This window comes from Halichoerus grypus, chromosome 6 (assembly GCF_964656455.1).
Source record: "Halichoerus grypus chromosome 6, mHalGry1.hap1.1, whole genome shotgun sequence".
In the NCBI taxonomy this organism is placed as follows: Eukaryota; Metazoa; Chordata; class Mammalia; order Carnivora; family Phocidae; genus Halichoerus; species Halichoerus grypus.
The window spans coordinates 33,619,031-33,642,551 of record NC_135717.1 but is presented as its reverse complement, the minus strand read 5'-3'; the positions used below and the strand labels follow the sequence as shown (position 1 = coordinate 33,642,551).

The 23,521-nt window shown below is 50.8% G+C and overlaps 1 protein-coding gene across 2 annotated transcripts; it reads left to right on the top strand.

Annotated features, from left to right (window-relative positions):
• The first annotated feature begins 69 nt into the window (after nt 1-69).
• PMM2 (phosphomannomutase 2) lies at nt 70-22,245 on the top strand. 2 transcript variants are annotated; one of them, XM_036074830.2, is made up of 8 exons: nt 70-224; nt 5,216-5,327; nt 7,691-7,767; nt 8,455-8,546; nt 10,998-11,097; nt 11,226-11,301; nt 12,394-12,509; nt 20,756-22,245. In XM_036074830.2, the coding sequence occupies exons 1-8, from the start codon at nt 144-146 to the stop codon at nt 20,855-20,857; spliced, it is 756 nt and encodes a 251-aa protein (XP_035930723.1). In that variant the 5' UTR covers nt 70-143; the 3' UTR covers nt 20,858-22,245. The 2 variants fall into 2 exon arrangements, with proteins under 2 accessions (XP_035930723.1, XP_077930956.1); XM_078074830.1 differs by lacking the exon at nt 20,756-22,245 and adding an exon at nt 18,774-20,742.
• Nucleotides 22,246-23,521: the final 1,276 nt, after the last annotated feature.

The window sequence follows — 23,521 nt, the reverse complement described above, 5'->3', positions numbered from 1 at the left end:
TGTGGTTCCGAAAGAATATAGGATGCAAGTCCCGGGTACCGTGGGAGTGGATCCTCCTCCTCCCAGCGTGCCCTGCGGCACGGGGCCGAACCCGGAAGTTCTGGGCCGAATTCCCGGTTGCCAACAAGTCCCATCCACAGTGGATGGAAACCGGCGACATGGCGGCGTCCGGCCCAGCGCTATGCCTCTTCGACGTGGACGGGACCCTGACGGCCCCGCGACAGGTAGGCGGCGCCCGGCGGGCTGGCGGCAGCGGGTGCAGACCCTCGGGGTGCTCGGAGACATGGGACGGGGCCGAAAAACCCTTGAAAGCGAAAAACGTGTATGGGGTTGGAAAACGCAGTTCTGGACTCTCACCGCATGCCCTGGATTTGAACCTCAGCTCAGCCCCCTTGCCAACTATGTGCCCTCCTCGGTCCTGTCACCTGTGAGCTGTACCTTGTAGCCTAATATAAAAAACATAGGTTTCCAGGTCAAACAGACCTAATAGAGTCTCAGTTGTACCCTTTGACAGCTGTCTGACCTTGAGCAAGTCACTTAGCCTCTGAGTCTCAGCATCCACGGCTTTAAATGGGGACCTTCCCAGTTCCATATGGTGTTTGTGAGGGTCGAATGAAATCGCATAAATTCATAAAAGTATCTTGGGTACGGTAGGCTGTGTTCAGTAATAGTCAATAAATATTAGCCGCTGACACCACCCCCTATCTCAGCCCCCTTCTCCAGCAGGAGTGAGCAAGGAGACCTAGATTTTTTCACACTGCCTGCTGAGAGCCCCCTTGAACTGCAGGAAGCTTGCTTCCCACTTGCAGATTTTGCTGCTCCAGGCATGGACATAGGTTTCAGTTAAGATCAGCATTTGTGATGAAGCTCATGCTGACCTCCTTGCACGGACTGGTCACCGAACAACAGCCATTCAAACTTGAGACTGGGCCCAAGTGACCTCACTAACTTCCCTTTCTATCCCTACCTTCTTAATTTTGGCCGGAGGGTGGCAGTGGTGTGCTCCAGACGTCCACATTAAACGTGTGTGACTTCGGATAACATCATTTTGCCTTTCTGAGCCACAGGTTCAGTGTATCTAGTGATGAAACTCAACTGCAAGTTCTTCAGAGGCCCTTTCTGACTCAGATTCAGTGACCCAACACACACTTCTGGACTGTTAGAGAATCTCTTGGCCATCTAGAGCCAAAGTCAACAACTCATTGTTTGTAAAGAGACAGCAATAATGTATGTCTTTGCCAACCACATGGTCTGTAGTAACTACTCAACTTTAATGCAAAAGCAGTCATAGACCTTATGTAGACACAGCATGGCTGTGTTCCAATAAAACTTTATTATTTGACAGAGACACAGCAAGAGAAGGAACACAAGCAGGGGGAGTGGGAGAGGGAGAAGCAGATTCTCCACTGAGCAGGGAGCCCGATGTGGGGCTCGATCCCAGGACTCTGGGATCATAACCCGAGCCAAAGGCAGATGCTTAACGACTGAGCCACCCAGGTGCCCCCCGATAACTTTTTTATTTATTATAAAAACAACCAGCTGCTCAATTTGGCCCATGGGCTGTGATAGTCTAGGGTTCACATTCCAAACCTATTTACATGATATCACTGGACCTTCTCAACCTTTCTCCCTCTTTCATCCCATGCAGGATAATTTCTGTTACCCATTTAAACATAAGGAAACCGAGACTCCATGAAACCATGACCTTGATTTCTCACAGCAAATCTGGTACAAGTCTCGGGTTGCTGGGTATTGTTATTTGCTAAGTTTGCCATTTTCTGCCACTGCTCTAAGATGGGGGCTTGCTTCCCACTTGCAGATTTTGCCATTCCAGAAGGTGCTTCTGCCTTCCAGAAAGAATCAGGGCAGATGAGCATGAAGTATGAAATAGCAAAGAAACCCACAATGTATTCCCATAACACATTTGAAACATGACAGTCTTTGCAGCAAACTAATAATTTTAACACTGAAAAAAAAGAAGTCTAACAAAAGAAAGTTGTTTCTGTGTGCCGGGTGTTCCAGGTAAAAAATAAAAATATTTTAGCAAGAGATCTATTCATTATAGAATAATACCTTCCCTCCCTCAGTACATGCATTCTCAAACACTGATAAGCATATTACAGTCCAGAAGCAGAAGAATGGGTTATCTTACAGCTGCTGAAACACAATATGACATAAACAGATAAAATCTAATTAGAATGGAGTCCAGAGCTTCGCAATATCACTATAAACCTGAGTGAATTGTTTTCCGGCTTTATGTCATAAAAAATTCAAACATACAGGGGCACCTGGCTGGCTCAGTCAAAGGAGCATATGACTCTTGATCTCAGGCCTGTAAGTTTGAGCTGCACATTAGGTGTAGATATTACTTTTAAATCTTAAAAAAATAAAATTAAGATTAAAAGGAAATTCAAACATACAGAATCACTGAGAAACTAGTATACAGAACAGCTGCATCCCCACCACTTAAATTCAACGTCGATTGACATTAACGCTCTTTTTTATTCTTCGCTGTACCACTTCCTAAGCTGCAGTCATCATGGTACTTCACCCCAAAATATTTGAGCCTGGATCTCTTGAGGACATCTGTGGTGACCATAGTGCCATCATCACCATCACCAATGAAAATTATCACCAGTTCCCTCCTATTATTTAATGCCCCAGTCTAGCAGTCAGCAAACGTTTTTCTGTAAAAGGCCAGATAGTAAAGAGTTGAGACTGTGCCGGCCAGGTGGTCTCTGTCACAGCTACTCGGCTGTGTCCTTGCAGCCACAGACACCACGCAGATGATATGGCTGTGTTGCAGTCATACTTCACAGAACCCGACAGCAGGTCAGTGCCGGCCCACACACCCTATTCTGCTGACTCTTCTGTACTCCCATCAGTTTTCCTCTGTTGTCCCCAAAAAAGTCTTTTATAGTTGGTTTTTTCAGAAGGTGAATTTTTAACATGCTTTGACCTCAATTTTAAGCTTTTGGGTCTTTCTCTGTGCTTTATTTTGTCTAGGATGATTTATAAAGAATTCCTTGTGATTAGCAACACAAAAATTATTTGGGAACATCCCAACAACTTTGTGATTATTTTGCTCCAAAGATCTCTCCTGCAGTGGGTAGTTTAGATGCTCTGTTGTGCTCACAAGCAGCTGGGTCTTATTTCCTGTCAAAAATCATTTGCTGCCACTTGGAAGTGAGAAGGTGCCTTCTAACGCACACACATTGCAGACACACCTGATGGCCACAGTACCACAGAGCTCATCAGTGTGCACAGGGGTTAAGATAAAATAAATTGCAGCTTTGGGTTCTGCTTGAAGATGGAAGTATTGCATTTTTAATATTTTGCAATCCAGGGAATCTTGCCCACTTCTTGCCATTCTGACGTCAGGAGTCTTCCCCACTTTCTGCCATTCTGACATCATTCTGACACTTGGAGGGCTCCGGGACCCATTTTCACAGGCATTGATTCATAGAGGCCACTGGTGCACTTCTAGATTTTGTCTGCTAGCTCAAGATTCCACTGGAAGGCGTAGAAAAGATTGTATTCTGTTATAAGCCCTTCTGTACAATTTTATTAATCCTATGTGTATATTACTCTAAAACAGTTTCTTTAAGAAAAAGAGAAGAATTGAACTCTAGACGTTTTTGTATTGAAGTTTGTTTTTGTTTTTAATTTCTGCTAACTTCATTTCTAAAGATAGCCCATGTGTGGGCTGCCTGGCTGGCTCAGTCAGTGGAGCAGGCAACTCCTGATCTCCGGGTCATGAGTTCAAGCCCCATGTTGGGGGCAGAGTTTACTTAAAAAATAATAAATTAGGGGTGCCTGCGTGGCTCAGTCAGTTAAGCATCCTACTCTTGGTTTCAGCTCAGGTCATGATCTCAGGGTTGTGAGATCGAGCCCTGCATTAGGCTCTGTGGCTGGGCATGGAGCCTGCTTAAGATTCTCTCTCAAAAAAATAAATTAATTAATTAATTAAAGATACCGCATGTGAATATACAATTCGGATTGGTAAAAGTAACAAAATAACTTCAAAAAATGAATTGTGTTTGTCTTAATATAGGAATATTTTTTCATGTTCATAATTTCTTTTGAAATAGTGCACAGTTTGGACTTTAACTAGCATAAAATTATACCATTGAGACCACTGTTGATAGGTAGGAGCTTTTCTTTTAGGAGAGACTAATAGTGATCTTACTTCTGTACTTTATTTATTTTTGGTTTTGTATAATTATAACAAACCAATTCTGAACATCCTCTTTAATCTTATCATGTTATTTTGCTTTAAAATCAGCAACTTATATTTGTAAGTGGAATACAGTATAGCATTTGAAAGGAACGCTCTAGATCTATGTGTATCGGCCTGGAATGGTCACCGCAACTCACTGCTCAAAACACAAGTCACTGCACAAGACAGAATGAGTCCTTGTGTTTCAGGGCACCTGGGTTCAGGTCGTTAAGCGTCTGCCTTTGGCTCAGGTCATGGTCCCAGGGTTCTGGGATCGAGCCCCACTCAGGCTCCCTGCTCAGTGGGAAGCCTGCTTCTCTCTCTCCTACTCCCCCTGCTTGTGTTCCCTTTCTCACTGTCTCACTCTCTGTCAAATAAATAAATAAAAACTTTAAAAAAATAAAAATAAAAAAAAATAAACCAGAATCAGAGTACAACTTCTTTAAAAAAAAAAAAAATGAGTCCTTGTGTTTCAGAAATAAGACCTATTTGGGGCGCCTGGGTGGCTCAGTCGTTAAGCGTCTGCCTTCGGCTCAGGTCATGATCCCGGGGTCCTGGGATGGAGCCCCGCATCGGGCTCCCTGCTCCGCGGGAAGCCTGCTTCTCCCTCTCCCACTCCCCCTGCTTATGTTCCCTCTCTTGCTGTGTCTCTCTCTGTCAAATAAATAAAATCTTAAAAAAAAAAAAAACCAGACCTATTTATTTGTGTGCGTACAGACAAGCATATGAACGCAGAGAGGAATAGCTGGAACAGAACACAGCAGTTGTCAATATATTGCTTGTGTCTTTTAAGCTAGGTAAAAATAAGTAAAATTTAACACATTTTTCTCTGGTAAAAAGTTGATGTCCCCAAATCACAACTAAAATATTTGGACTTACTACAGATCTAGAGCCTGAATTGGCATATATGAAAGTAAGGATTGTGTCTCTCTTAGAGTTTTAGCCTCCTGGTTACTTTACGGCTCATGACTTTTTATCTTCCTTTTTGAAATGTAGAAAATTACCAAAGAAATGGATGGCTTTCTACAAAACTTGAGGCAGAAGATCAAAATTGGAGTAGTAGGCGGGTCGGACTTTGAGAAAGTGCAGGAGCAGCTGGGAAAGGATGGTAAGGAAACGCTACTTGTTCACGTCTGGTTAATGGCAGCTTCCTATGAGGACGTCAGGACCTGTGGCCATTAAGTATCTTAGGCAGGCCTGAGCTCTCCTCCCCATGTGGCAGGGTTCCTGCTGCCTTGTTTGGACAGACATTCTCTCTGCTTTCTCTTTCCTCTGTTCTTAATGCTATGAATAAATTTCTGGAGTTGGTGGTGGACCACTCGGGACTCATACATGGATGGGGTCGCCCAGATGTTGGAGTGTGTGTGGCACTGCCTGGAATGCTTCCCGTTGTCCCCGTCCACTCTCCTAGCTCAGCTCAGGCCCCATCTCCTGACCGTCCTTCTCACCCAGGTGTTGAGGTGCCCTCTGGGTCTAGGGGCCCCTCTCCGTTGCCCTCACACAGGGTCTCCCAGAGTTCCCTAATCATGAGTCACCCAGGCTCCTCCCCTGTCTATTAAACCAGGATCTCCAGTGCAGGACTCCAGGAAGCCAGGGGTTCTTACTGGCCCCTTCACTGGAGATGCTGAGGTCTCTGGGGCCTTTGAATCGTATTTTAGCAGCCCCCCCCCCCACCCGGGAGATTATGATGCACAGCCCTGCTGGCAGAGCACTCTGCTCGCTGGAAACTATCTGGTATCCGTCCGTTTTTCTTGAACACTACGACTATGGATTCCTCATCTTGTAGCCCCAGGGCCTCCTGGGTGCCTGGCCTATAAGAACTAGAGGGTGGCGAGATGGATGAGTTGATCGTTCTTCTGGACACCGTTGACATTTGGGGCCGGCTCATTCTCTGTTGTGGGGGGCTCTCTTGTACACACTGTAGGATGTTCAGCAGCGCCTCTGGGGCCTCCAGCCATGGGATGCCAGGAGTACCTCCATGCCCAGTGTGACAACCGAAACTGTCTCCAGATATTGCCAAGTATCCTCTGGGGGACCGTATCACCCTCAGTATATAACCAGTGTTTTAGCTGTAATATCTTACAGTCCAAATCAGCGTAAGCTGTATGTATTGGATTAGTTACTCTGAGCATAATCTATGCATTCTCTTTAAAGCTCTCTGTTCTGCTTACACTTAATTTTCCCCGTAGATGCTCTACTTAGAAACACCAGAAACAACATAATGGGGCACATTAAGCCCCGGAAATCCTGTTACCCGACCCTGATGGCCCTTTCTGCCTCTGGCCATATTTTTAACCACAGGCACAGAGAGGTTTTATGTCAGGGTAGGGCACTGTCTAGATTTCAGAGTGTGAGTCAAAACAACAGACTCAAAACATTCACAAGCTAGAAGAAAGTTGAAGACCCAGCTGTATCAGAATCACCTGGGGAGCCTGTGAAAATACAAATGTGAGGGCCCCCCCAAAACACAGGGCACCTGGGAGTCTGCATTTTAACAAGCAACTAAAGTTTGAGAACCCAGTTAGACTTATGTGAGTGGTCTCCAAATCTGGCTGCATGTAAGAATCACCTAAAGACCTTTTTAAAAAAATTGGGTTTTTTTATTTTTTATTTTTATTTTTTCTATTTTTTAAAGATTTTATTTATTTATTTGGCAGAGAGAGAGACAGCGAGAGCAGGAACACAAGCAGGGGGAGTGGGAGAGGGAGAAGCAGGCTTCCCGCTGAGCAGGGAGCCCGATGTGGGACTCGATCCCAGGACTCTGGGATCATGACCTGAGCCGAAGGCAGCCGCTTAACGACTGAGCCACCCAGGCGCCCAAAATTGGGTTTTTTTAAATTCTGATTTTTAGCCTGGCCCTGCATGTTCTGATTCAGAAAGCCTGAGAGCAGAGCCTGGGAATCTGCACATTTTCATCACTGCCCTGGGGATGCGGGTCCACAGGGAGGCTTGGGGGCTGTCCTTGGCTCCCGTCTTCCTCTCCAGGTAGAGGGGGCTGAAGGCAGAGACGTGAGAGGGCCCACCAGCAAGTCTTCCATCTCCAGCCTGGCCACCGTCTTGTACATTTGTAATTAGAGAGTCTTCTTTTTTTTTTTTTTTTTTTATAGATTTTATTTATTTGACAGAGAGGGACACAGTGAGAGAGGGAACACAAGCAGGGGGAGTGGGAGAGGGAGAAGCAGGCTCCCCGCTGAGCAGGGAGCCCAATGCGGGGCTCGATCCCAGGACCCTGGGATCAGGACCTGGGCCAAAGGCAGACGCTTAACGACTGAGCCACCCAGGCGCCCCCCAAAGTCTTTTTTAGAAAAAGAATTTTTTTTTTTTTTAAGGAGCTTTTTTCCCCACCTGTTGAACCTGTTAAGACGAGATACCCTTTCACAGTCCTTATTGGAGTTCAGTTTTATTGACGATATGTGTTAATCGAAAAATAGAAACTCCAGCTTCAGTTCTTTTCTTTTATTTCGGTTGCAGTGGTTGAAAAATATGATTATGTGTTTCCTGAAAATGGCCTGGTTGCATACAAAGATGGGAAACTCTTGTGTAAACAGGTAGGTTCTTGAGTATCCAGACGACCATATACTGTTATTGAAATGGTTTCTAAAAAGATAATTTGACATTGGGTGCTTCTGGAGAGGTGTATCTGGAAGGTGAGGAGCAGGAGGAGTGAATCCCTACCCCACATTCTTTTCTACATCTTGAATGTTGAACCATGTGACTATCACATATTCCAAATTGTGAACTAAATTTTTATCATTGTTTTTTAAGGATACATAATCTGATATTTCTATTATGCGAGCAGAGACTAGGATAGACTGCCTCTCTACAAGCATTTTTAAGAGGTACTGTGTAGCTCTTATTAGTAACAAGATCATTCCACTCAGGCATAAGAAAAAGTCTGAGGGGAATGAATACACTTTTTGTCAGTGTCTCTAGATATTTTAATTGAATAAAAGCAGCAGTAATAAACTGTTTGGGCCTTCCATGAAGCATTCGAAAGATAATGAGTACAAAAGTCTTGAGTCATGGAGCAGGAAATGCTTTAACTAAAGCCCTTTGTGGTTTGCCTTATGTTTGCAAGCAGGGAAAGAAGGAAAAGGTGGTGGGGCGTGTCACCCTGGCCGCCACATCAGCCCAGTGACCCCCACCAGTAGTGGCTGAAGCCCTGGGTTTGCTGTAAAGTTATTTTGAAAATGCATCCCCCTAAATCAAGTAACCCCAGTATTTTCTTTATCTAGAGTATTCAAGGTCACCTGGGTGAGGCCCTAATCCAAGATTTAATCAACTACTGTCTGAGCTACATTGCAAAAATTAAACTCCCGAAGAAGAGGTAGGTTTGCTTTTAGCAAAGAGGCTGCGTGTGCTAGCATGGGGAGGAGTGGCATTGGCTGGGTTGGTGCTGATTCCAGTCCCGGGCTCTGTGCTTAGTTAGTAAGACATTGCTGGAAACCTTCTAGTGGAAGAATGAATCCATAAATGATGGCTTTGCCACATGATGGGAATTGGAAACTAGACGCTTGCCGAGGCTGTGGGTCCGAGGAAAGGCCTGTAAAACCGCAGTGTGAGAAGAGCATCAGCCCCAGACCCGGGAGTCGCCCTGGAGGCCCAGGCCACACTCCACGCGCAGCCTTGCTCGCTCGGCCCACGGTGTGACATAAAATCTGCATTAATTGCTGTCATTTGAAAGTTAGATTTCACGTTGTAAAATACCATCACTTCTGGCTTCTGTGGTCTCTGAAGACCTGTCATTTCAAATTCGCACAAGATCCCCCCTGAATTCAGGCAGCAGAGCTGAGACCCACCTGGATCAGCATTTGCCCACACCTCTCGTCAGTCTCACTGTGCACCCCACACACAGGTCACATAGGCGCAGGAAGGCTTCAGATGAGTCCAGATCCTCAGGGAGGAGTTGAACACTTGATAAACTTCCTTAATCCTAGTTTTTGAGAACAGAAGCCTTTCTAAAATGCATCAGCCTCCCTCCCTTGGGAATGAGAGTAATATCATGTCCTTGAGTTGGGGAGAAATCATCGAGCCTCTCTTTCTGACAGTTTAGCACCGCAGTCCTAGGGTCACCCCTGGGAAGGGTCACCAGGGTCCCTGTAGAAGGTATAGGGGACAGGCCTGGTCCATACCAGCTCCAGGACATCCCAGGTAGGGGACTCTTGAAAAAGCATCTTAGATGCACCTGTGTTGTATCATTTGCTTCTGTGCAAGTTGAGCACAGCCGGGGAGAGGATCCAGCGGTTGAGATTTTGCTGCTTTTACTTTACCTAACGAGTATTCATTGCTTCCCAGTTAACAAAAACTAGGACATTTGGTTTTCTCAGGACCCCTTAGAGGTAACCACAATGACTACGTCAGCCCCTCTGTGAGGCTCCAAGAGGCGCCCAGAGTCACACAGCCTCACAGGAGGCCGCGCTGGCCTTGAAGCAGGCCCTCAGCTCAACACTGGGCCGGGGTCCCTGGGACTTACAGGTGGCTGGTGGCTCGAGATCAGGACTGTGTGTGGAAGACAGAAAGGGCCGAGGGAAGAGGTTTGAGAGGCTCATAGGCATCAGCGTTTAGAACTAGAAGATACTTCTGGGCACCTGGGTGGCTCAGTTGTTAAGCATCTGCCTTCGGCTCAGGTCATGATCCCAGGGTCCTGGGATCGAGCCCCGCATCGGGCTCCCTGCTCTGCGGGAAGCCTGCTTCTCCCTCTCCCACTCCCCCTGCTTGTGTTCCCTCTCTCGCTGTGTCTCTCTCTGTTAAATAAATAAAATCTTAAAAAAAAAAAAAAAAAAAACTAGAAGATACTTCTGAGCGCACAGTCACAAAACACTTAAATTGCATTGTAAGGATAAATAGCTCACAGTTGTTTGAGCTTTTAAGAAACTATTTTGAGATTCAAACTGGAAACACGAGGGGATATGGGTTTTTTTTTTAAGCATCTTTATTCAAAATAAGTAGTGTTGAGCTGTTCTCATTTTCTGTGATCAGATCAACCATTTAGTAGCGGCTGGCTGCACAGTGTTTCCTCGGTAATGAGGGAGGAGGCTCGCCAAACAGCCCTCCGAGCCTTTCCCCGTAGCTTTGTGTGGTCAGATCAGTGGGTTCAAGGGGTCACTAGCAAAGGGGTCAGGCGCATGAATTTTCAGACTCCTCAGGGAACTTGAGAGATGGTAATCATTTCCATAGCTCTTTTTTTTTCTTTTATTTGACAGAGAGAGAGAGAGAGCGAGCACAAGTAGGCAGAGAGGCAGGCAGAGGGAGGAGAAGCAGACTCCCCAGCTGAGCAGGGAGCCCAACGCGGGGCTCGATCCCAGGACCCCAGGATCATGACCTGAGCTAAAGGCAGATGCCCAACCGACTGAGCCCCCCAGGCGCCCATCATTGCTCTTTATTAATGATAAAATTCACTGTCCAACAGAAATAATGTGGGCCACGTGCAATTTTAAGTTTTCTGTAGCTGCATTAAAAAAAGAAAAAGGAACACCGAAATTAATTTTAATCGTGTTTTATTTAACTCGTTATAGTCAAAATATAGTCATTTTAACACATAGTCAACGTAAAACATTTCGAATGAGGATGACTTTCCTTTTTCATGCTACATCTTTGAAATCTAATCTCAGTTGAGATTAGCCGCATGTGGCCCATGGCTGCCGTGTGGCTGAGCCCAGCCCTGTGAAATGTTGATCACACCAGCCCCTGCCTTCTGGAAATTTGAGCCTATTTACCCATCTGTAACGTCGCCCACATAAATAATGTCTCTCTGGGGCCCGTCCCCTTTCCTCTCCAGGGGTACTTTCATTGAGTTCCGAAATGGGATGTTGAACGTGTCCCCGATTGGGAGAAGCTGCAGCCAAGAAGAACGCATTGAGTTTCACGAACTCGATAAAGTGAGCCCCTTGAACACAGCCTGGGTCTATGGAGATAAGATAAGATGTGCAGCCTGGCGGCCGGCGGCTGAAGGGTTTTTTCTGAACTGCCATGCACTAGATAATCGGTATCTTCTTGTTCTTCTCAGAAAGAAAATATCAGACAGAAGTTCGTAGCAGAACTGCAGAAAGAGTTTGCGGGAAAAGGCGTCACGTTCTCCATAGGTACCGTGCATTCAGGCGGGTTTCCTTCGGGCTTTGGTAACCGCTTGCCAGGGGGTTTGCCGGGGGCCGGTGTGGAGGTGGGCAAGAGGGGTTCAGGGGCAAGCACTCCTGTGTGGTCAGCCCTCATGGAGACTCACCCCAGCTGCCGGGTTTGGTTCTAAAGTCTCACCCGGCAGGATTCCTCCCCACACCTCTCCTGCTGGCCCAAAATAGCGCTCGGCCCAATAGATTCTGGAATCTCATGCTGGGTGAGCAGCAGAGATCCTTAGCAGTCAGTTGGGTTGGTTTTACAAATCAAGAAACTGAGGCCCTGGAAGGAAAGGGGACTTGTCTGAGCCCACAGAGGTTGTATCTACAATGGCGGCCCGGCGTGCAAACGGTTCCGGTGTCCGACGGACTTCTTCCTGCGGCACTGGCGTCTTGGCCTTGGTTTTTGGTAGAATATACTTGTCAGACATTTGAAGCGAACGCTGATGAGTGATTATGTAAAGCCCTCTTGTTTTAGCACCTCCACTAAGTGTACAGTTGTAGGAAAACCGGAATCGCAAAGGGATTATGTCTGATAGACAAACGGGTAGATGTTCAAGTGTTCTTGAACAGCAAGGTGAACATCTCTCTGACAAAGCTTTCAGAGGGTTTCATCGCTCCTGAAAGCTGCCTGCAAGTCACCTTCCACGTGCTTTTCCTTTTCCCTGCAAGATGAACTGCATGCAGCCTGCCTCGTACCCTGAGAGCCAGAGCATGTTAAAGCTCGGGCCGGCCCAGATGAATGAAGCTGTTATCAGCTTTTCCACCAGCATGCTTCATTTAGACCCATGCGCTTGGCGCAGCACTTGAATACAAATGCATTCCTTGTTCTGAGCTGGTGGTCTGTCTCGCTTTTCGATTTTAGGTGAAATAATGCTGGAAAAAGCAATGTCATATTAATTTCTAGAACTGGTCCCTAAAGTAGCATAAGTAGCGAACAAGGGTGTTAAAAATCAAAGACCTTGGCCCTCCACTTGCTGACGAGTAGGCCACACGTTCTTTTCAGCAAAGTGCTCTTTGCCTCCTTTCCACCTTTAGCTTTTGTGTCTTCCCCCCTCTCGGCAGGAGGCCAGATCAGCATTGATGTCTTTCCTGATGGCTGGGACAAGAGGTATTGCCTGAGACATGTGGAAAATGACGGCTATAAGAACATCTATTTCTTCGGGGACAAAACCATGCCAGTAAGTACGGGAACATTTTTTTGGAGTTGGACTGTTCAGTTTGGGCTGGAAAAGGGGACATGGACACATGGGCCTTTTCCCCTCCCCCACGCGGTGCGCACTGGCCCAGCTCACACTGAGTGGGGGCTTCTGCAATTCAGCCTCCCTCCCTTTGCACTCCCACACCGGACGCCTCGGTGGAGGCAGAAATGGAGCTCTTTGGAGGCTCACTTCGCGGCCTTCCAGAACATCTGCCCCAGTGCTTCTGTCCGATCCTTTGTGCACTTCCAAGCTCTTGGCCAGTTTTATGTCATTTTTCCACTGTGTTTTTCCCCCAGGGGCATTCATTATGAGTTGGGCACGAGGAGTCCTAAATGGTAGGAAGACAGGAAATCTCACGAGTCTAAAATTCAAGAGACTGTGCCAGGGACTGTTTAGCAGTGGACATCACACACAGACGGTTTGGGGAGCTGTTCCTGTCGGAAGTCCCAGGTCCCAGACTGATTCTAAATCAGGGCTGAGAGCAGAGCTGTGTCAGGCCAGCACCATTAGGAGGACTACAGAGAGGGATTTCCCCAGAGCCACTGTGGCAGCAGGATGGGGCTCTCCTTGGGAGAGGTGGGCCCCGAGAGGAGGTTCGGCACCAGCCACTCACTGCCCAGCCCTGGGCCTGTCTCCGGGCTCCTCCTTTAAATTCCTATTGCCCTTTGGGCCTCTCTGCTTCCCTTTACACACTGCCCAGTAACGGGATACCTTGCCATCAGAGGTCCTGGTTTGGGCTTTGTGGCCATCCTGCACCCAGCAGGTGTGTCCTGGATGCTGCACATTCAGAGTTTTCTTATCCCTCTGGTCTCTGGTCCACTGCAGAGTACTTGCCGCTCTGCTGAGGTTTCTGGGGTGGACCTACCTGCCTTTCAGCGAGGTCTCTGCATATGGTCTTCTAGCATGAAAGGGACTTCTGATCAGGAAAGGCTCGTGTCCATCTCTCTAAATGATGAAACCAGGACTTGGGCGCCTGGGTGGCTCAGTCAGTAAAGCATCTGACTCTTGATTTCAGCTCAGGGCATGATCTCGGGGTCCTGGGGTCAAGCCCCACAATGGGCTCCCTGCTCAGCGGACTGTCTGCTTGTCTCCCTCTTCCTCTGCCCTTCCCCGTGCTTGCGTTCTTTCTCTCTCTTAAATAAATTAATAAATCTTAAAAAAAAAAAAAAAAAAACAGGACTCAGAAAGGGTAAGTGACTTATTCAGGGTCACACAGCTCACGCCAGAGCTGGTGGCACCAGAACAGACTACTTTGTCTTTAAGTACATAGGCTTTCCAGTCCAACAAACCGTCCCTCCATCGTGGTGGGGAACATTCTCTTCTAGTTCCCAGACCACATGGTGCTGCTTTTCAGGAGGTGTAGCCTTTAGCCTCGTTCTTAATGACGGAGAGAAGTGGTTTACAACCGCGTCCATTTGTTGAAATTCTTCGGCTGCAGAAATACTTTGAATGCAAGCTTTGAAACAAGCCTCTGTCAGATTTGGATGTCTCTTGAGAAAGCAAGCTCACGCACTCACACGTGGGATCCCAGGGATGGCCAGGTGCCTCTGCAGCCCTTCCAGCCCCGTGCCAGCCCTGGGCTGGGAAGAGAGCTGTTGAGACAGGCGAAGCCAGGTTCTTAGTGATGACACTCTTGCTGTGTGCACATAGCTGTCAGAAGCCTCAGCTGGGACTTTGCAGAATGGAATGCGGTTCTTGAGATAAGCAGAGAATGCCTGCTTTGGGGAATTCTCCATCTGGGAATTAGAGCGTTTTCTGTGCTATTTAGCTGCTACAGGACCACACACTGATTCTGTTTGTTTGGTTTTTAGTTCTACCTACTTTTTTTTAAAAGTGGATACTAGTTACGGAGGTGTTTTTCCCGATTCTTAATGAACATAGTTCATCGTAGAGCATTGGAGAAAGTTCGAGGGAGAAAGTTTGTCACGTGTGGTGACACCTCCCAGCCTTTTCTTTGTGGACATATGCGACCCCCGAAGTGGACCCTGCATGCTCATTATTTGATTTTCTGCTTTGTTCTCAGTACGAATTTTATTTCCCCATGTTAGTGAATATTCTTCGAAAACAAGGTTTTCAGGGGCTGTATGACCCGTTTCCCCAGCAGAGGCCCTGGGACTGTCATTGTTGACACCGTGGTGACAGTTCTCTGCCCTCTCTGACGCTGTCAGTCAGTGGTTTCCTGGAAATGGGAAGTGACAGTCCAGCCGTCTAAACCTTTAAACAGGCACAGAGCCTCCCAAACACTAGCTTTAAACTTCTCGTATTCAGTGATAGATTTTGAAAGCTGTTTTCTTTCTTTGCACCAAGGCAAATGTTCTTGCTGGTTTCCAGGGAAACAGCACTTGAGCTGAGAACTGTCAGTAAAAAGCCATTTCCCAGGCGTGCCTGGGTGGCTCACTCGGTTAAGGGTCTGGCTCTTGATCTCAACTCAGGTCTTGATCTCAGGGTCATGAGTTCGAGCCCCATGCTGTGCTCCGTGTTGGGCGTGGAGCCTACTTAATTAAAAAAAAAAAAAAGCCATTTCCCTGCCAAGCACCACAGGCTTAGAGACCTGCCTGGCAGCCTCCTCAGCCCTAGCAGCCACGTCCATCTGGCGGGATCAGATGTTACACAGAGCCCCTCCCCCCTTCCCTGCTTGGAACACCCCCAGAGAGCAGGGTGAAGAAACTAGATGTTGGCCCTTGCTTTTCTAAATGCTTGTCAGTCCTGGAAAGCCCTACCCCCGCATTCCTGCCCATCAGCCACATCAACCAGGGTCTGTTAAAACCCAGCTCTGAGTGCAGCCTCGAGGCTCTGGGCCCAGCCTGGAGTGCCTTGGTTTGCTGCAGGGAAAGGGATGGCCAGGGCACAGAGAGGCACCCCACCCTGCTTTGCATGGCTTCGGGCAGCGGGGAGACTTAGGCAACTGACTCCACCCCCCCCCCCCCAGCCTTTCCGTATTCCCAGGCTAGACAGCTTCCGCTGGTTTAATGCTTCCTGGCTTTAAGGCAGTTGGAACATGAAAACATTCTAACACGTCATGAACATCGACAGCTGATTGACTTTTTGACTCAGCAGATCCTTTTAGGTGATTGAGCTCTCTGGGGGGCACCCTGCCCTGCTGCGGGAGGGGACTGACCAAGTACACGGCGGCCCCGCAACACGGCGGAATGCCCCATGGCTGTACAAACCGCTGATGCAGACCGATCTCTGGGGTGTTTTATCAGGCGAGCCAAGTAAGGTGCAGAACAATAGAAGTAACATGCACTACTTTTGTCTAAAGAAGGGGAAGTAGTGTCTCTTCACGTTGCTTGTAAGTGCATAAAGGGAATATGAAGGGACACCCAAGAAAGCAGATGACAGACCTCCGGAGGGCCAGGGACAAGGATGGGAGAGACACTTAGCACTCTGTCCCTTTTTTAAATTTTGAACTCTGTGAATGTGCTATCTATGGAAAAATAAAGCTTTAAAATATCAAATTAGGAAAACTAAATTCTTTAGCTTCTAAAGCACTTCAGTCTCAGATCCTCAGCTGGGCACTTAGACGTTCTGTCCTCTGGTCCTTGGGCAGCCTGGCGGGGAGCATGGGACGGGCAGCAACAGGCTCCGTGTGGGGCGGGGCGCAGTGCAGGGTCAGAGACGGGGTGGCATCCAAAAGCCTCTCGTCATTCTCCCACATCGCCTCCAAACTGCTATTTAATCGTGCAACACTTGGTTTTCCACAAATGTTAAAAAGGAAGATCTGTCTTTATTTTTTATTTTTATTTTTTTTTAAGATTTTATTTATTTATTTGACAGAGATAGCGAGAGCAGGAACACAAGTAGGGGGAGTGGGAGAGGGCCTCTCCCGCCGAGCAGGGAGCCCAATGCGGGGCTCGATCCCAGGACGTCCTGGGATCATGACCTGAGCCTAAGGCAGACGCTTAACGACTGAACCACCCAGGTGTCCCAGGGAAGATCTGTCTTTAAAATAAGCTTCAAAGAGGTCCCCATCGGCCTGGTGGGAAGAGGCAGCTTTGAAACCCAGAAGACCCAAATCTGGCCCCTGCTGCCCACACGGTGACCACACACGTCTCTGTATCCGTGAGCCGCAGTGCCTGTCACCCCCGTGGGCACACAGTTCCTCTGAAGCAGTGGGAGGAAAGGGAGGTTCTGGAGGGAGGGTGGCCCGGGAAAGGCAGCAGGACTTGCCTCTCCCAGCAGGGGAACCAGCCGGCTACCAAGTCTGCAGCTTTTAATAAAGTTTAAGAAAAGCTCATCCAGTATGAGAGATTGGAGGCCTACAGGGTGGGCGATGCGTGTAAACCGACGAGCCTTGAGTTCCTGCTCAGGCTTTGGACGGAGTTGGCCTTTGGCCATGACCTGGGTGTCCTCGCCATGCCTGGCATCTCCTGCGCTCACTCTCAGGATGCCTGAGGGCCGATGAGGGCACAGAATGTGTCCTGTGCGCAGACCTGCCCTACTACTCATGTGTTTCAGTGCGAAATCTGAGACCCAGGTCTTAGGGGACTAGTGGCAGGGTTAGGTTAGCACGGAGAGGGGAGTCCCTTGCTCCCAGAGAGGCCCCCAGGAAAATCGCTGCTCCCCGAGATCTGACTGAAGGAGGTTGGACCGGGTTAGATATTCTTCACGCAGCTGAGGGGGTGCAGCCGGCTCCCTCGTGGGAGGACGGGAAGCAGGACACCGGACAGGGGCACCATGGGTGCAGGTGTTTGTTGGGGTCCCTGCTGACCCGCCTTCCTTCTGTGGTCTTGTCGCGCCTGAGATCGGGGGAGGACTGGCTGGATAAGCCCTGAAGAAGGAGCAGACCCTGCTCTAGCTCTTCTGTTCAGGGGGACCCCAGCTTCAGGCCCCTAGAGTGTGGCCAGCCCTCGGGGACTCCCCTGGTGCGGTCACTGATGTCTATAAATCAGCATTTCCTGGATGCATGTCTGTGCCCAGGCCCCTCACACAGCGCTCAGCCCCATTTTTGTGAATGAGGGGATGTGCCGGAGCCAGGAGCAGACCCAGAGGGCACCCCGGGGGCATTAGCAGGACAGCAAGCCAGCTTGCTTTCCACCACACCCCAAGCTGGTTAGTCATCAGATATCTAAGGGCATACGTTTTTATCAAATCTATCTGAAAGTTGTGACAGTTTTCATCCCCAGCTAATGATCACACGTTGAGAAACAGCTACATACCAGTCATGCAGCGCGCACTCAGATCCGTTTGGCTTCCCACACAGCGGCCCGCGGGCTGGGGACACTGGCCCTGGAAGTGCTGGTAAAGCTCCCGCAGTGACTGTCACCTCAGCCCAGCGAGCATGGCTGCCCCAGGGCTTTGAGGCCAGAGCCCTTTTCCCTTTGGCCTTTGTACCCTGATACCTAGAAATTTGATCAATCCCGTTACATTGCCGAGAGATGAATGTCCACGTGCGGCAGGAGTGGACTCCCAGCCGGAGGGGGTCTGCCTGAGCCCCAGATGGGTGGTCATAGCAGAGACCCTCTCGAGGTCTGGCGGCCTGCCCAGCAGGGCCCACCGGCCGGGGAACTTGATCTGTGTTCCCTTCCTCAGCTCCCCCGTCAGGATCCTCAGGCTTCACCAGAAGCCCCCCATCAGCTCAGCAACAGCGTGTGCGGAAACACAGCCTGGTGGCAGGGAGACTGGACCCCACGCAGAACTGCCCTCTGGTTTTCTGTTGCACCCTCAGACTTGGGCCTTGTAGGGATTTAAATATTAATGGTCTGTTTGCACTGAGCTGCAGACCTCTCCTCTGGGCCCTCAGGTAACACGATCTGGCATCCGTCGATCCGTCGCTTTGGCTTTGTTCCCTTTGTCTTAAATCTAGTGTGACCCGTGGTCCCTGTGCAAATCCAGTGTTTGGAATTTTCAGTTCTCTGAAGCCTAATTCTAGGGGAGGGCGCTCACACTAGCTCACTTTGTGCTTCTGCTTCTCCCGACCTCCCTCTGAGTCTGCGTGCGAGCCCTGTACAGCCCCAGGGAGCCACAGGGGAGGCCAGGTCCCCTGGCAGGAGAGGAAGTTAAAGTCTGAGGTTGGTGGTGGTGGTGGTTCCGAGACGCTCTTGCCGACTTTGCTGAGCCCAGACAGAGCCCAGAGAGCCGGCCCCGCATGGACCAGGTCTCCCGGGAGGGACAGGCTGGGTGGCTGCTTCGGACTCGTTCGCTGGGGAAGGGCGTCTGCCCTCCTACCCTGGCTGGCCGTGCAGCCTCCTAACTGCGGTGCTTCTGCTCGTCGTCCTCATCCCCCACTTTTCCATCCTCCAGAAGGTGAATCTGATCGTGTCCCCAGGTGGCAGCTTTCCTGGTGGCTTCACAGAAGATCCCAAGTCCTTACCTCCCTGGCCTGGCGGGCTGCTGAGCTGCCTTCCCAGACACGGCTTGTCCCCTCACTTCCTCTGCTCACAGGTGCCTCCCTTGCCACCCCGGGTTCTCTTCCCCTGTTCTCTGCCCTGCGGAGTTGTTCACCTCCGTCTTCTGCCCTCTCCCCGCCCCCAACTCAAGCTGTGAAGGTGGCCCCTACCTTGGTTTGGTTTGCCCAGCAGGTAGTAGGTGCTCCCCGGGCTGGTTGGGTTCATGTGTGAATACAGACTCCTCCCTCCTGAGTGAGTGAGTGAGTGGGAGTGAATGTGTCCCTGGTAGATGCTGGGTTTTTCTGGATAATGCACGAATCTTTTTTCTATGTTAGGTTCTCTGCAGTGGTTTTTACCTCCCGTGCTATTCGCAAGAGGAATCCGACTTTAATTCTAAGAATTGCATGAACTGGTTTCACGTTTACTTGCTTAGGTAGCACATGGTGGGCGTGACGCTCAGCGCTGACCCAGAGCCCCTTGACAGCACAGAAATCTGTGAGGCCAGGGCCGGACCCCAGCAGCTCCCCCAGTCAGTGCTGGGAAGGGACCTTCCCCAACATGGCTCCAAGTTCGTGGCCCCCTAACCTGACTCCTACACCTGGCGCACTTTGGGCCCCAGGAGCGGCCCCTCCTAAAGTTTGGGGAGAGGTTATTCTCACAAAAATGAGAGCAGTAGGAATTACCGTGTCCATCAGTCCTTTATTTTTTTTTTTTTTTTTTTAAGATTTTATTTTATTTATTTGACAGAGACCAGCGAGAGAGGGAACACAAGCAGGGGGAGGGGGAGAGGAAGAAGCAGGCTCCCCACAGAGCAGGGAGCCCGACGCGGGGCTCGATCCCAGGACCCTGGGACCATGACCTGAGCCGAAGGCAGACACTTAACGACTGAGCCACCCAGGCGCCCCTCCATCAGTCCTTTAAAGGGACGTCAGATTTTTCCTTTAGAATCTTTACGATAAAAATCCATTTTTGTCTCTGCAGTCATTTTCATCGTATTAGAAACTAATTGATTTTTCCAAGGAAAACCTAGGGAATTGCATGAGAAGCAAAGCAGGGGCTTTGCTGCAGCTCGGATGTGGGCACGGCAGGAAGCCTGCTCCACTCACCCGAGACCAGGGGCGGGGTGGGGGTGCCACACGGACCGGAGGACCCACAACCACGGAACCCCCGTGATGTGCTAGGGCCCGGCAGAAGCAGTCTTGCCCTCCACTCTTGGAAGTGGCCCAGGGGAAGTGCCGTGTGCACACGCCTGGAGCCCATGAGCTGAGGGGCGGGTGCTCACCTGGTGACCCCCACAGGGCTGCGGGCGGGGTGCGGCGTTACCGCTCCTCCGCGGTACAGGCCGGGTCCACAGCTGGGCCGCCCGGCTCACACGCCAAACACACGGACTATTTAAATGTAAACGAATCAAAATCAAACAAACTGTTCCTCTGTGGCCCTGGCCACATGCCACCAAGTGCTCAGTAGTCACCGGTGGCTGCTGTCAGCTCGGAGGCCGGCCTGTCAGCATCACCGCAAGGTCCAACGGCAGCGCCGCGGTGGGCTGTCAGCCCTGCCCCACTGCCTGTGACAACAGCTTGGGCACGGTTAAAACACGGTGGCACAGAGTGCCATCACCTGCCGCGCTTGCTGTATAGAAAAATAAGCCTCAGACAGATCCTCACAAGAGCGTCGTGATTTCTTTCATAGGCATAATTACACGTTCCAAGCAAATTGCAGTTCGAGGGAAGGTGATAAAGCCTTTCTCGGTAATGCCTGTGCTCGGGCTGCTACTCTCCCGGGGGCTCAGGTGACCGAAGCCGGCCTCCCTGCCGGTAAAATCGCCAGTTCCTCAGCTCCCCGGCCGCCTGTGCCCGGGAGAAGCGAGGCGCCCACATCTCCTTCGTGTCTTTGCAGGGCGGGAATGACCACGAGATCTTCACCGACCCGAGGACCGTGGGCTACACGGTGACGGCCCCCGAGGACACCCGCAGGATCTGTGAGGAGCTGTTCTCCTAACGGCCCCTTTCCCAAAGGAGGGCAGGGCATCCCGCTGACAGGCTGCAAGGGCCACTGGTGGCCACACTCAGGATCCCTCCCTCCCTCACACGCCAGGCTCCCCACACTGTCCTGTGGCCCCGACCACGACGTGGCCTCCACCCCCAGTGCCAGAAGCAGCCAGACTTGTCAAGAATGGCCTGAAGGAATACCTCCACCCCGATTTCATCCCCCACCCCCAAGTCTCAGACCCTCCGTACGTGCAATCACGGTACACACGGTTTTGAGGGGAACCTTCCCCATCATTCTAGAATGATACAGAACGAATGTGCCTGGACCCTCACTCCTCATGGGTCTTGTGAAAAATGTAACCGGTATCAATGTTTGGACCCCCTGTGTCAGTACCGACGGGGGCATCTGGTGATGAGAAAGGACAAGATGTTTACAGCCATCCCTCCCCAGGACAGAAGTTCAACAGCGCCTCCGGAGGGAAGCTCCTGCCTGCGTGTCAGCCTGGGGGGACTCTGAAAGCCAGGGCCCTGTGGCCGCCGGGCAGTACTGAGCTCAGCGGCGCGTGGGACGCAGACAGGTGGCCGCCAAGTGACCACTGACCCCAACGAGTTTGCACCTTAGCTGGCCTGCAGCACGGCAGGCGAGCTCCGAATTCACTACACTTAGGAGAGCCCACTGCGCCTCCGCCTGTCAGGACGGGAGCAAGTGGGCCCCATCTGCCCTGCCCCCGGATGCTGGCACAGGCTGGCTCCCCGAGGGCCTCACTCCCCTCCACTTTCTCAGGGATCACATGAGAGCCTGGATCGTTAACAGAAGAGGAGTGGCACGGCTGCTCTGCAGCTCTTTTCGTGAAGCTGCAGGTCTGCCCCGGCCTCACCCAGACCTGGACCTAAGGGGTGGGAGCCATCCGGTGGTTGGGCCTGCGACCCCCACTCGTGCTTCGAGTTCTGCGAGGTCCTTGTGCCACTGGAAGGCAGCTCCAGGGTCCCGTGGGGGAGCGCTATCCAAGGAAACGGTTCACAGGTCACTTTTCAGAATCTGGACTCGTCAGGACCCACAAATCCTCAGTCCACTCCAGTCCACAGCACGGCCTCTGCCTGGGGCTGGCCGACCTGAACGGCGGTCTGCACCCCCGCCGCCCCACCCCCACCCCACCAGGTGCTTTCATCTCAGTGTTCGCTGGGTCCTTCCAAGCCTCCCAGGCGCCCCCAGGCTGGTCTTAGCTTGGGGTCTGGTTGGGGGCAGTCTGCATGACCACACCCAGGGCTGACGTTGCTCCATGGTTCCCAGGACACAGCCACCCAGGGGTACCTTTCCTTGTTGGATTTTGCAAATGATACTGTAATGACCTTTCACAATGAAATGCAGCAAATTAAAGTTGATTTTATTGTTTCCCATTTCTCATTTTGAGGCCTTTCTCCTTCTTTGACGGTTACATGAATAGTGAAGTGAATGACCAGCCATGCTGTCTTCTCAGATTCTGGAAGATCTGCAGATCTGAAGGCCACTGCTTCAGACACTGGTGTTCCCGGGGTTTCTGCAGCGCCAGGGTTTTGTGCTTCCCGGCTGGCACAGATCCTCGCCTTCCTGCCCACTGGGTAAGGATCCACAAGTTTCCTTGTTACAGCAAAGCAAGTCTTAACTCAAATTTGCCCTAACCTTTAGAACTGGAGACAGCCCTGCCTGGGCTGCCCTGGGCAGGTGCCCCGAGGCTGTGGGGCTGGGCCCCACCCCTCCCTGGGTTCCCACCGTGGCTGCCAGCCAGACACTGGGCGGCAGACCCCCTGGGCCCCTTTCACCACCCCCGGGGCCTCCCTCTGTGCTGCCAGGACCTCCTCCCGCCTGCCCCGCCTTCCACAGGCACCTACGCCTACCACAGGCATCTTCTGTCTCCGGGTCTTCCAGAACCCCCGGGGCTCCCCCAGCCAGGTGTGGCAGCCTCACCCACGCTGGCTCTGCTGCTGACCAGCGGCGTGACTCAGGACGGGTTCATCGCAGCCTACTTGCTCCTCTGTTGGGTGGGGTACGGCCCCTACCACACAGGAGACCTAAACGAGCTACCTCCAGCCAGGCTACTACTAACTTCACGACCCCCCGGGAAGCCTGTGAGAAAGTGAGGCGCCTTCAGTGAGGCGCCTGCACTCCAACCCGAGGGAGGAGACGGGACAGGATCTACGGGACACTTGGCAAGGTCTCTCAGCCAGTGGGCAGGGGGAGCACCCCGATCGGGAAGATTTGGCAGATTTGTCGAGGTGGAAGTGGCCTTGAATCACTTCCTCTCCAAGGGCTGCTTCCTCTTCCCCCACTGCTCCTTGACCTTGGCCCCATCAGGCCACTTGGGCTCCGTCCCATGGCCACCCCACCCTTCTCTCAGAGCTGGATTCCTGCACCACCTGCAGGTTCTCCCACCTGCACAGTACTCGCTGAGTGCAGCACTTGGACAGATCTCCTTGTTTGGGACAAAACGCCTACTTTGGCTTCTCCCTAAACAGGTCCCTCGGCCTGGTTGTAATTGTTCCGAATACACTTTGAAAATCAGTACTGCAGTAAAAATACTCATCTCTGCACCATCAAAAATGATCTACCCTCCCTCGGGAGACCCTGGCTGGGCAAGACCTTCCCAACCTGACCCGTAAATCCGACCCAGAGCATCCCTGCCTGTCAGCCCAGCCT

Excerpts from the sequence above, each read along its gene's own strand:
- PMM2 (XM_078074830.1), top strand. The coding sequence starts at position 144 with ATGGAAACCGGCGACATGGCGGCGTCCGGCCCAGCGCTATGCCTCTTC. Across the intron at positions 7,768-8,454 it reads GGAAACTCTTGTGTAAACAG|AGTATTCAAGGTCACCTGGG; the intron begins GTAGGTTCTTGA and ends TTCTTTATCTAG. Across the intron at positions 12,510-18,773 it reads TCGGGGACAAAACCATGCCA|AAGGTGAATCTGATCGTGTC; the intron begins GTAAGTACGGGA and ends TCCATCCTCCAG.